General features: G+C 26.0%; 3 protein-coding genes across 6 annotated transcripts; 2 read left to right on the top strand and 1 right to left on the bottom strand.

Annotated features, from left to right (window-relative positions):
* Positions 1-2172: 2172 nt before the first annotated feature.
* Positions 2173-3928, top strand: LOC113560633 (putative phosphatidate phosphatase). 2 transcript variants are annotated; one of them, XM_026966630.1, is made up of 6 exons: positions 2173-2301; positions 2405-2553; positions 3070-3314; positions 3395-3452; positions 3534-3698; positions 3794-3928. In XM_026966630.1, the coding sequence occupies exons 1-6, from the start codon at positions 2253-2255 to the stop codon at positions 3842-3844; spliced, it is 717 nt and encodes a 238-aa protein (XP_026822431.1). In that variant the 5' UTR covers positions 2173-2252; the 3' UTR covers positions 3845-3928. The 2 variants fall into 2 exon arrangements, with proteins under 2 accessions (XP_026822431.1, XP_026822432.1); XM_026966631.1 differs by having other exon boundaries at positions 2202-2301; positions 2383-2553.
* Positions 3835-6355, bottom strand: LOC113560634 (dual specificity protein phosphatase 3). Of its 3 annotated transcripts, XM_026966634.1 has the most exons (6): positions 6001-6355; positions 5742-5906; positions 5016-5066; positions 4470-4684; positions 4185-4408; positions 3835-4101 (listed from the first exon to the last, which is right to left on the bottom strand). In XM_026966634.1, exons 4-6 carry the CDS (start codon positions 4631-4633, stop codon positions 3902-3904), a joined length of 588 nt encoding a protein of 195 aa, XP_026822435.1. In that variant the 5' UTR covers positions 4634-4684; positions 5016-5066; positions 5742-5906; positions 6001-6355; the 3' UTR covers positions 3835-3901. The 3 variants fall into 3 exon arrangements, with proteins under 3 accessions (XP_026822435.1, XP_026822433.1, XP_026822436.1); XM_026966632.1 differs by lacking the exon at positions 5016-5066 and having other exon boundaries at positions 6001-6354; XM_026966635.1 differs by lacking the exon at positions 5016-5066 and having other exon boundaries at positions 6054-6354.
* Positions 6356-7002: 647 nt separating this feature from the next.
* Positions 7003-11298, top strand: LOC113548929 (GPI ethanolamine phosphate transferase 3). The gene is made up of 6 exons (XM_026950036.1): positions 7003-7736; positions 7825-7901; positions 7973-9601; positions 9788-10005; positions 10263-10442; positions 10529-11298. Exons 1-6 carry the CDS (start codon positions 7003-7005, stop codon positions 10727-10729), a joined length of 3039 nt encoding a protein of 1012 aa, XP_026805837.1. The 3' UTR covers positions 10730-11298.
* The last annotated feature ends 1599 nt before the right edge of the window (positions 11299-12897 follow it).

Here is a 12897-nt window from a genome sequence, read left to right as displayed (position 1 = left end):
AAGTATATATTTCAAATAAATATAATCACAGAATAGATTAAGACAGTATCGTCTATTCTATGATTCAACTATATATGTAGTTGAATCTTAGATTTATATATACAGTAACACAAGTGTTCAGGAAAAAAAATGTGCATATCAATAATGTTCATTATTCAGTTATATAAATACACATGTGTTTATAAACACTTGTGCCTTAATCTCAAGGTAGTTAGAAAGTGTTTCGGATTAGTCTTTTTTATCCTAAACCCATAAACCATAGACATGCTTACGGACTACGGAATACGGATGAGTTAGGGTAAAAAAATGCCTCCCTAGCGATATATGCTATCTGCAGGATATTAATTTTCCAGCTGACTATAAATCCTGGAAAATATTATGAACACCTCTAATTTATTCTACATAGACGCCTACAAGGAGTTAAAGAAGAGTATAGCCAAATAAGGCAATAACTGTAGGACACCTAACATTTTAAACGAATGTTAATAAAAGATGACACAACTCGTGTGTCTCACACCGAGTGAACGGTCAACGGAAAAACATTAAACGGCGTATTTGTCAACAATTTTTGTCATGTTGTCATCACCGAGCCAGAAAAATAATCTTAAAGTAGACGTAGACTGTCTATGATAAACAGTTAATCAAGTAGTCAACTTGAATAATTTATCATTTATTATAACAACATTATTTTGATATCGAAATATTTAGTAAAAGACAAACTGTTGACATAAATTATTGAAACTTAATTCCAAAACAATTATCTACTGGCTTGTACGCCAGTACTGCAGTCTCGAAACACTTAACCGGGACACCTGTACGCTATATATTTAAAATACTAGTCTAGACTCTAGGTCTCTAGACTCTAGACGTAGCCACTAAGGTAATAGTATATTAGTATAATATATAATATACCTATGCCTGTGTGGCTATACCTATATTATTGTACAATACTACAATACCAATAAATTATATCTACGTGTCTATATACTCTATACGACTATCCCATTGATTAAATATATTATTTAATCAATATCTATCAAGGGCGCATCTAAGGGGATGGCTAACGAGCTTTATCCCCCCAAATGGCTAGACCCAAACATTTTGATAATTTGATTAGGTACCTATATTGACTTTAAATTATTATATAGAAAAATTATCATTCAACGAAATTGAAACATTATAGGTATAACGTAATATTATATATTTATACCTGTCATCCCGGACCCCGGGAGAGACCTTTGTATATATTATTACAAATACTATTAATATTTAAAAATGATTTGAATTTAGCCTCCCCCCCCCAAAAAAAAAAAGATAAAAATATCCTGGGTGCGTGCGTCCCTGATATCTATAAATAAATAATAATAATAATCATATAATTTAAATATTTAAATTGGTCTTAATGAGTAATGGATCAAATTCGGTTTATAAGTTATAACAGTGCCATAGCCCAAAATAACCAGTTGTGAATATGTGTACTCAGTGCTGTGTCTAACGTGGGGCAAATGGGGCAATTGCCGCCGACGTCATAATTTTAATATGTTAAGAATGGCGTCAAATATTTTTAGTACCAATAACCTATTGTTTGGAAAATGTATTTTGCCCCCGGTGTCTTCAACTCTTAATCGGGCGCACAGTGTACATCACAATTTTAAAACGTATACACATATTCCATTATAAAACATTATCTAATATTTATTCGTATTCCGTAATTCATTCATTTTTTAAATATATAGGTATGTATATATATTTTTTTGATACAACACGTGTGGTGTGCGAACACAACATCCGGTTTTTAGTGGACTTTTTTAGACCATAATTTCATTTTTAATGTAATGTTATCAGTTTTTTTTTATTTTTAAAGCATCAACATAATATGAGTTTAAGTAAATTTAATAAAGGGAAATAAACTGAAGGTAGTCTATGTCTATATAATATTATAGATTTAATATATTACTATGTTTAATTTATGGTAAATGGTAATACAATCATGAAATAGATATCCTAATATTTCTATATTTTAATATTTATTAGAATTATTAGATCAAAACCAACATGTGTATAATGATTAATGATAAAAGAAAGGAAGGGATAGAGACATATTAATTTAATTTAATTTATCAGGGCCATATTAATATGGATTATTATATTTATATATAAAAAGGGTTCATTCGGTGAGGTTTTTCAGTAAACACTATATGCAATAACAGTAATCACTAGACTAATTAAAGTAATTATTATCCTATTACATTATGGATTTGTATAAAGATATAGTTTTTGAAGTATTATTAGTTTCATTGAGTAAGATATAAATTTATTAATTTACTAATTTTAACTATGATGACTTTTAATAATACAGTTTATGACTTAAGTAAAATTAAGTTGAATTTTTTTCTTTTAATAGTTGGGTTATTAGTCATGGTAACATCATCTCTTGAACCTATTTCAAAAGGTTTTTTTTGTGATGACGAGACAATTAAATATCCATACAAAACATCAACAGTTGGAAAAACATTCTTATGCTTGTTTTATCTTCTTCTACCAAATGTTTCGGTAAATACTTTATATAAATAGTCATTATGCTATACAATTTAATAATTTAATATTAATTTATTATTTTCAAAATGATTGAATGTTCATTTAACCTTAAAATAATATTAATCATAAATAATAATTATAATTTAATTAATTAACAATTCACATTCAATTTTACAAAATATAATAGTCAATAGAACTATTTATTTTTACTTAATGAAATATTTTTTATTATATTATGGTTGTACATTATAGATTATAGGTATTACATAACAAAAGTTTTATGTATTTTTTATTTTTAGTTCTATGATTTAATTAAATTAAAAAATGTACCTGTTTTATTTTTCCATTAAATAATATTAGAGTAAAATATAAGATCAATTTCAAATCTATTTTAATAATCACGTTCAATATTATTAATATTAATATGTAATATTATAATATATTAAATGTTTATAGACTTATAATTATTAGTTTATACTGAATTAATTAAGTACTTAAACATAATTATTAATAAATAATTTTGAATTTTAGATAAGTTTGAAATATTACTGGACTATGCATAAAAACATAAAAATTCTATATGTAAATATAATTTATTTCTGGCTGGGTTCTGGATTAGCTCAAATTACAGTAAATTTGGGAAAATATTACTCTGGACGTTTAAGACCTCACTTTTTTTATGCGTGTAAACCAAGTATTGAATGTACATCACAAAATCAATATATTACAGAATACACATGCACAAATCCAGAAGTATCTATATCAAATGATTCAAGGTAAATTATTTGAACAAATTAATTATTTCACATTGTATACAAAATAAAAATGTATTAAACCATATATACAATTATTTCAGAGCTTCTTTTCCATCAGGTCATGCATGTTTAGCATTCTATTCAACAGTATACACAATTGTAAGTGTGTTAAAAGACATATAATGGTTAAATAACTTTATACTTATAACAAATAAATGTATTATTTGCTATGTTTAAAAGTTGTACCTACACAATTATAAAAAGAATGTAGGATGGGTTATTATTCAATTTGCAATATTTATATCTGCGTGGTATACAGCTTTAACTAGAGTCACCGATAACATGCATCATTGTACTGATGTAATAGCTGGTTCAATTATTGGTACATCATTTGCTATTTTAATGGTAAATAACTTGTCTATATATTATATTATTATTATTATTTTTAAAAGTATTTACACTAAGTAAACAATTAATCAATCAAGTTTTATTTTAAATAGATGTATGAAGTGAAGATACGGATATCTCTAGAAAACATAAATGCAGTCTAATATGAAAATAATTTAATATAAATTTTTTTTTATTATTACATGTTTACAGCACCAATGTTAAATATTATTATTATGTACTCTGTCGTTGTCAAGTTGAGCTAGTTGTTTAAGAAATCCATTGTTAGGTCTTATATCTCTTGCTTTTTTTACCTTTTCCACTGCTTCCTTGGCTCTTAATCCTTTTTTTATTATTAAATAAGCAATTGTAATTGTTGCAGATCTTGAAATACCCATTATGCAATGAACCAAAACCTTACCTACAAATATTTGAGTTGATGTATGGGTTTAAGTTTATCTAATATCTTGGTCTACACTTTAGTAATTTTTACTCAAAATTTACCTTTTTGTGATAGTGCGTCATCTATGAAATTTGATACGCTATCAAAATATTCATTTATTGCAACATTAGGATCATCACACAAAGCCAAACCCATGTATTGAATATTAAATGGACGATAAAACTGTTCATTTGTATCAACCATGCCAAATCCAATACCTTGGGCAGCATTTACTACATGTGTGATACCCAGTGACAACAATAAATTAAGATTTTTTGCGGTATTCCTAAAAAAATTCAAGACAACATTTTCACAACAAATACTTCATTAAACGTATCTACACTTACCAATCTCCAACATAAACTTTTGGACAAATTTCATTATAGTCACATGTTGATAGATTTTTTTTTTTAGGAGGAGGTTGTGTACGTAAAAGAACAGCTTGCAGATCCTCAAAAGTAACTTCTTTTTTTGGTTCTTTTTTACGAAACTTTGCTAATAAATAGTCCATTTTTGACAACAAAATATTTCACGTTATAATCAATTGTTAATAAAAAATTACCTATAAAATAAAATAAAAATGATTATTTTTATGTACATGTATATAATTATATATTTGTGTGTATTTTTTTCCATACATATTTTTACATTAAGAAGAAAAGAATTAATTGGAAAATATCTTAATCACAAAATACATTTTATTTTGAAATAAATATAGGTAGATTAATAGGTATTCGTTGATAAATTTAATAACTTGCTTTTCAACAAGTTGGATAACCCTAATCCTGATGATTTTTTGAGATACCTAATGTGCTACTACTCTACGTTATAAAAATGTATTATAACTTAAAAAATATACAATCAAAACTAAAAAAAAAAAAAAACATTGTTACCTGTAGAAATTTTTTTTGAAAGTAGTGATTGATTTGATTTTGAATTTTAATCTGAACCAAAAATTGATTCATACAACATAGAAATTTAAAATTATTGAATTAACATTAATAAGTAAATGTAACAACTAACAACTTATTATTTGTTATTCGCTATATTTATTTTTACTATTATCAAAATCTATTTTTTAATTTTAAATAACATTTATAATATATGTAAGATTATCCGAGTGGTGAAAAATATATTATTTTGAATGGCAGTACAAAATAATAATTAAAATAATTTATTATTAAAAAAATTGCCTATTTTAAAGATGATACAGAATCATAGATGTAGTTACATTTCTCTCTTAGAGCCTACAAATTATGGATTTTTCATCAGCTTTGTGAATAAGTTAAAATAAAATCATTAATTAAATGTATATAGATTTTAGATTTTTAATCTATGAAAAGCTTGTAAAATAATGATCTAAATTATTGACAATTATTATTCATTTACTTGTATTTATTTTGGCTTAATCACATAAATGTAAGCATTACTGATTACTCAATTACATAGGAACTTAATATATGTGATAAAAAAACTTAATAACTATTTTAGATAATAATTGAGCATTATAATAATAGTATAAACATTATAGTAACATAATTTAAGACAAGCTTCTTCTGTTAAAAGCTATTATTTTATTTAAAATGATAGGTATTATAAACAAAATTGAAGATACATACTCTGTAAGTTGTATGTATATGACTCGTGACAATATCATATTGAATAAAGTTTTTTTTCTTGTACAAAAATATTCCTTTGTATAAAATAACATGCAATCGTTTTAGATAGAACTATTCATGATAATTATTATAGGCATTCTTTACAACATGTAATCCCATGTACAACTGGAACAGGAAATTTAATTACTACAGCAAACTGGGTAGCAGAGATAATTGATAATAATGGATTACATAGGTGGTTATTACTTAATATATATACCTATAATAAGAAACACAGAAAAAAAGGTTTTTTTTTGTTTTCAATTATCGTACATTTTAAGTGATACGTAAAACCACCGAATATATGCTATGAGAGCCCTCGGCCACAAATTATCACGCACGTTTATTGAACATTATCTAATACTAAAATGAATTTGTCGTAAAGACATAAACATTGTTTGTAAAAAAAAGCGATAAATTAAAAACTAAAAAGTGAATAGGCACAAAACAGAAGCGATAGTCGTAGCCCTGCACTACGCCACTATGTAGTTTGCACTTCTGCAATCTACATTCTAGTCTTCTACATCTACATTCTACAACCAGCAGTCAGCCCGCGAGTTCGTGGTTGATAAAAAATTAAAAAACTAAAAAAATCATGATATGATAATATATTAATATTTTTATGGATAAAACAGAATTTAATGCATTTTGATTGGTTGGCGGCCACGGTTCGAGCATGGAAATAAATTGCTTTTTTATCTACATCCATTTACCACGGTTATGGTAAGTTGAATTGGTTGACCATTTCTACACGGCCTTACACGACGACGTACATACACACAAACTCAAATAATATGTATAGTATATACATATAGCATACACGATACGCATGTACGATGACTAAGATAGTAAGATGTGTGTAGGTGTGTGTAATGACTGTAATGTACTAATCTGTGTTTAAGAGAACATGACACATGAGGACGTTTTACCGATACGGCAACGAGTGACGATGATATGCCGTCCTACGGATAATGTTTGTAAAAAATTATTGTAGGACGTATACACCGAGACATCTAGTACAAAATGTGAAGTACATACAGTTTTATTATTTTATTAGTAATAAAAAAAAAAAAATAAATAATATTTATAATGTTAGGTAGTATTTAATCACAGGATTATGAGTGTAATAATTCTAGTCATGACTGCAGTGATACAATTACAATCGTAGTAATAATGATATTTTATAGTTTTTTATCATATTAAAGGAAAAAAAAACGACACGATGTGTTTGGTGCTCAAGTACGTATTTATACTATTATGGCTTATATACACTTTCGCCTCAATTATACTTCTATTTGGCAAGGGACTATTACTGCACAGAGATGTGTTACCTAATAAGTCTATCTGTGAAACCGATGTTGATTCTCTCCGAGAGTTGACACAGAATTGTACAAAAACCAATACAAAGGTGGTGATGATAATTATTGACGCCTTGCGCCATGATTTTGTCATTCATTCTGATCAGGACATGCCATATACGAACAAGATCACAGTGTTCAGAGACATATTGGCCAGTTATCCGAAACAGTCAAGATTATACAAATTCATTGCTGATCCCCCGACCACTACTATGCAAAGATTAACTGCTCTTACTACTGGAAGTTTGCCTACTTTTATAGATGTTGGTTCAAATTTTGCAACTGAAGAATTATTGGAAGATAATGTTATAGATCAATTAGTGAATAATGGAAAAAAAGTTGTGTTTATGGGAGATGATACATGGGCAAATTTATTTCCTAAAAGATTTTACAGAAATTATACATATCCAAGTTTTAATGTTTGGGATTTGGATACTGTTGATGAAGGAATCAAGAAAAATTTATATCCTGAAATTGTGAAGGATGATTGGGATGTGTTGATTGCTCATTTTTTAGGAGTTGACCATTGTGGTCATAGATATGGACCAAATCACAAAGAAATGGAAAGGAAACTTAGTGAAATAAATGTAGTTTTGAGGTGAGAAGTTTTTTAAATTTTAATTTATTATTCAGTTTATCACTATTTATATAGATTTTATATATTAATATATTAATTTAAATTTCAGAGACATGTTAAAAGAGATTCTTGGACGTGAAAATATCATGCTTTTTGTATTTGGTGATCACGGAATGACATCAAATGGTATATAAATATACATTTTCTACATCAACTCAAGTATTATTTAATATTTAAGAAAATTACTTTGTTTTCAGGTGACCACGGGGGAGAATCTGAAAATGAATTAACATCTGCTCTTTTTGTATTGTCATCATCTCAAGAATTACAACCAAAAACAGAAAGTGATATAAAACAAGTTGACTTAGTACCAACTATATCAACATTAATGGGTGTTCCTATTCCATTCTCAAATATTGGCTCTCTTATAAAATCAGCTTTACCTCAGAACTTTCATTTAGTCAATAGTATTTGGAGAAATGCTAAACAAATCAATGATTATCTTACAACATATTCATTAAAAAATGATGAACTTAATGATAAGCATATTCATTTTATTAAAGATTCATTCAAAATGTTAGATATTCAACATAATACATTTGTAAAAAGTTGTGAAAATTTTATGCAACTAAGTAGAAGAGCATGTGAAGAAGTTTGGATACGTTTTGATGAAAGTTCTATTTATAAAGGTTTAGTCCTAATGTTTGTATCATTATACTTTAGTTTCTTACTTGTTGGCTCATCTGCTTTAGATCATTATGATAAAATAACTGGCACACAAGTACTCATTATGTTTTCTATAGTTGTTCCATTGAATTTAATTGCATTTCTATTTTATTTTTATAAGATAATTCATATAACTGTCGTATTTTTTGTTACTGGATTAATAGGTACTATTTTTCTTTCCTTATTTTGTGTAGCTTGTTGGTCGACATTAACACAAGATTTTCTTAATACAAACAAACCTGATAAAATATTAATACGCATATTTACTGTATTAACTACTCTTGGATTTTTTTCTAATAGTTACATCATTGAGGAATCGTATGTATTGCATACATCATTTGTTCTCCTACTATGGTATCTTGTTGTGAGATTTAAATTAGAAAACAGAAAAACATGGTTTCGCAATAAAATAAAACCTAAAAACTTTTCACTTAAACACTGGATCACATCATTAAACTGCAAGGTTGTATGGTGTTCAATTTTGTTATGCATTATAATGCGTTACTCTCATTCATTTTGGAAATGCCGTGAAGAACAAGGATGGTGTTTTGAAGATGGAGCTCAAACCAAAACTGGAAATTCAATAATTTCCATAATTTTTATAGTAATTTCTGTTACTGTTGTACATAAGTCATTGAAATGTTCTGGAAATCTAACTGGATGTTCTCTAAATGTTTATCTGTCTTCGATTTTACCAAGAATATTTACTGTACTGTTATCTGTTCATTGGATATTTGAATCTTCATTTCAACGTGTCAAGCATACCATACCATATGTGGCGTACATACCAAATGTTATTATATTATTAACTGCATTACTAATGATGACATTATTTGTAAGCCCATTGCTTGTACACTATGTAGACTTACAAGAAGGAAAAGCTAATAATCAATCAGAGAATTTTTATCAACTGGTTCTCAGAATAGCAAAAAATATTGTGAAAATGCAGCTAGGTCCACATATTCAAGGTTATCCAATAGTGTATGGACTTGCTACAGTTTACAGTGCAACATTTCTGATATTTTCAATATTGTTATGTATTTTTGGAGGATTGCTATTTGGATATGTATATGCAGTGTCAGTAGTTATCATGATTATTTCCATCTGGATAATGGCCATGATTGTTTCGGTCATAAGGCATAATCAGTGTACCAAAATCAGTTAGTATTTATGAATAATTTTATACAGATTGTTCATTATCATTATGGATGTATATAATATCTTTTAAGTTAGTAAATTCACATTTAAAATTAAATTTATTTACTACATAATATGTATATGAACATTTTGTAGGTATATGATACTTGATATAAAACTATACAAAAGATTAAAAATTATTGTTTTAGATGAATTATATACTGTGAGCTGGTTGTATATTTTGCTGTGGACTTTATCGTCGTCATACTGGTTCTACGGTACTGGACATAATCCTTCATTCCCTGCAATACATTGGAATGCTGCATTTGTGTTACAGTCAGATATAGAAAACAATACATGGCTTCCTGGATTTTTTATTTTAGCAAACACGTTTTTTTCACATGCTGTTCATGCATTTTTATTGCCGGTAATTTATACAAAAATAATTTTTATTTTGTTCAGTTTATTTTTTAAGTATATTGGTTTTTTTTTACTTAGTGTTATTATGTTTTTTAATAAACTTATTATCATTAAATACATAAATAATAATATATTTATGAATTTTCTTTACCATACCTTAATGTTTAACACAATTTTCATAAATTTATAATTTTGAGCTTAAAATTATTATTTTAAATATGTATTCACTATTATATTAAATTTGATTTTTATGTTTTATTATAGCTTCTATTAATTTGTCCATTTTCTATCCATGGTGCTTGGTCAGGAAAATCTTTGCCTCCCAAAGATGAAGATGAACAAACAATGGCTAGAGGTGAATTATTATTAGCTGAAAAATCAAGACAGATGATACATGGCGCATTTGATTTAACTGCTAAATATATTCTGGCCAATTGCTTTAGGGTAAGTATTAAATATTATCTGCTAACATTTTAATGTTTGATTGATTACAAGATATAATTGTTATTTTTTTTTATATATTATATTAGGTGGCTATGGTCATGGCAGCAGCTACCATTCATTCACGTCATTTGATGATGTGGAAAATTTTTGCTCCAAAATTGATATTTGAAGGAATAGCACTATTTATAACATTGCCTTTTTCCTTTTTTGGATTTATTCTTATGTATCGTGTAACTCAACACATAAATGTGTTATTTGAAAGAATTATGTCACAACATTCAAATTAATTTTTTGTTGTACATTCTATGACTGTTTAAATATCTAGTTTTTTTTAAAAAAAAAATTCAAATAATGTTTTAACTTTAGTTTAAAGTTAAAATTACTTCTCAAATAATTTAAGTAATATTCTTTAATAATTCTAGATTCATTCACATTTATATATAAATCTTAGACTACAAATATACTAAAAAGTAATTTTATTTGTAATTTAGAAATATCAAAACCTTTTCTAAAAACTTAGTATTACATTTCATAGTAGGTACCATATATTTATAAAGCTTGACAGTTGATCACTTTTCACATGTTAATTTTGTGTTGATGTTTTTAATTAATTTTGTTTTTTTTTTTTTATATAGATTTAATATATAAGCCATGACTGATTGTAAGTAGATAAAATTAAAATCATTCTTTGAGTAGTTACATATGCATTGTTTTTTTAATCATATAAGATTAACCATTGACAGTAAATTTGTACTGTAGTATTATTGAATCCAATATATACCTCTCACTTATTACATGCAATTCTTACTCATTGCCACAAAATGTATTGGTGTATCAGCTTCTTTAAATGACAGATAATCAACTATCTTTTACTTCTCTTGATTTTCTTTAGTTTATAGTTTTGATAATATCTAATTTTTTTTTGTTAAAAAGTGTATTAGTTTTTCTTGTTGCACATTTTATCTGTGTTCTTTTCCATCCTTACCATATTTACATAGCATTATATTTTACATACAATTTTGCATTCCAATATATTATTTAAAATGAATAAAAAATATAGTCTTACTTGTGATAATTTACTAAATGTTATATAATTTAAAAAAACAATACTTTAGTTGGTAATTAATAATTATTTTATAAATATTATATAATAACAGATCAAATTAAAAATTGTAACAGTTAAATACGTTTTTTTGTTTCTGGACAAAACTATTAATTTTACATAAATTTTTTATTTATTTTGCTGTAGATACATCATGAATCTCTTTAAGAAATTTTAATTAAAAATAGCGTTTTCTAAAAGTTCTAAAAATATATTGCTTTCAAAGTGGTAATGAATAATGATATATTGATGTGCTATTATCCAAGATAACGAAGAGTTTCCTTGTGCCTAACATATATTTTCTTGAATCTATTTAAATTAAATGATGAATATGTATACATAAGTATATAATACAATACATATTAAGTTATATTTACTACTAGTTTTTGCTTATTTAGTATTTTGTTGCTGTTTTTTAAATTGTTTATTCAATGTCTAGGTGCTAATCTAACCTTGACATTTATTATTTAAACAAATTAACCAAAGTATAATAAAAAAAACTACAAATTATTTTAACATTGACACATAGGTTTACAAATTTATAATTGTCTAATAATCAAAGAAAATAAATCAGTTTCAATTGATTTCAATTTATAAAGGTCAATTATATACATTTGAGTGAAATAAATATGAGATATCGGATTGGTATTTGGTGAGTTTTATTACATTTTTTAAATGCTCTGCAAAGATAGGTAGACACCTACCAAATCGTTATATTTTGTTTATAATTAATTTCTTATAATATATTGTACTAATCAATTTATACATATCTGTATAAAATTTTTAAGATGCTATTTTTTTGTAATACTATACATAGGTACTATACTACTATTTAGGTAATAAGCAGATAGTAAGAATCTTTCTCTCCTGTGAGCTTAACGGTTTTCAAATAAAAAGCAATCTTATATTTTGAATCATGGTTGTGACTGACATTAATAAATTCAATATTTTTAAAAAATATTTTATTGGGTATTTACTATTTAGGTAAGTACCAAAAAGTCTGATACCCATGAATAATGGATATCTACTAATCTACTACTCATACAAAAGTATTGAATGATAATACAATTTGAGAAGATATTTAAAAATATACATTCAATATATTAGCTTATGATTCATTAGATACTAATTATCTTGTATCATGTAGCTATGTAGATATCTACTGATATAAATTGAAGAACTCCGATTATCCAGACGAGAAAAAAAGCTTTTTTTTGATTTAAAAATATATCACATATTATAATTAAGACTTATTTTGCTTCAGTTAAATACATAATAAAATTATTTGTTTATGGTTACAAATTTTAAATTATATTACATATATATTAATAATAAATACATACATACAATATA

Source organism: Rhopalosiphum maidis, chromosome 4 (assembly GCF_003676215.2).
Source record: "Rhopalosiphum maidis isolate BTI-1 chromosome 4, ASM367621v3, whole genome shotgun sequence".
NCBI classification, from domain to species: Eukaryota; Metazoa; Arthropoda; class Insecta; order Hemiptera; family Aphididae; genus Rhopalosiphum; species Rhopalosiphum maidis.
Note: the sequence above shows the minus strand (reverse complement) of the source record. Positions and strands in the feature narration are given on the sequence as shown.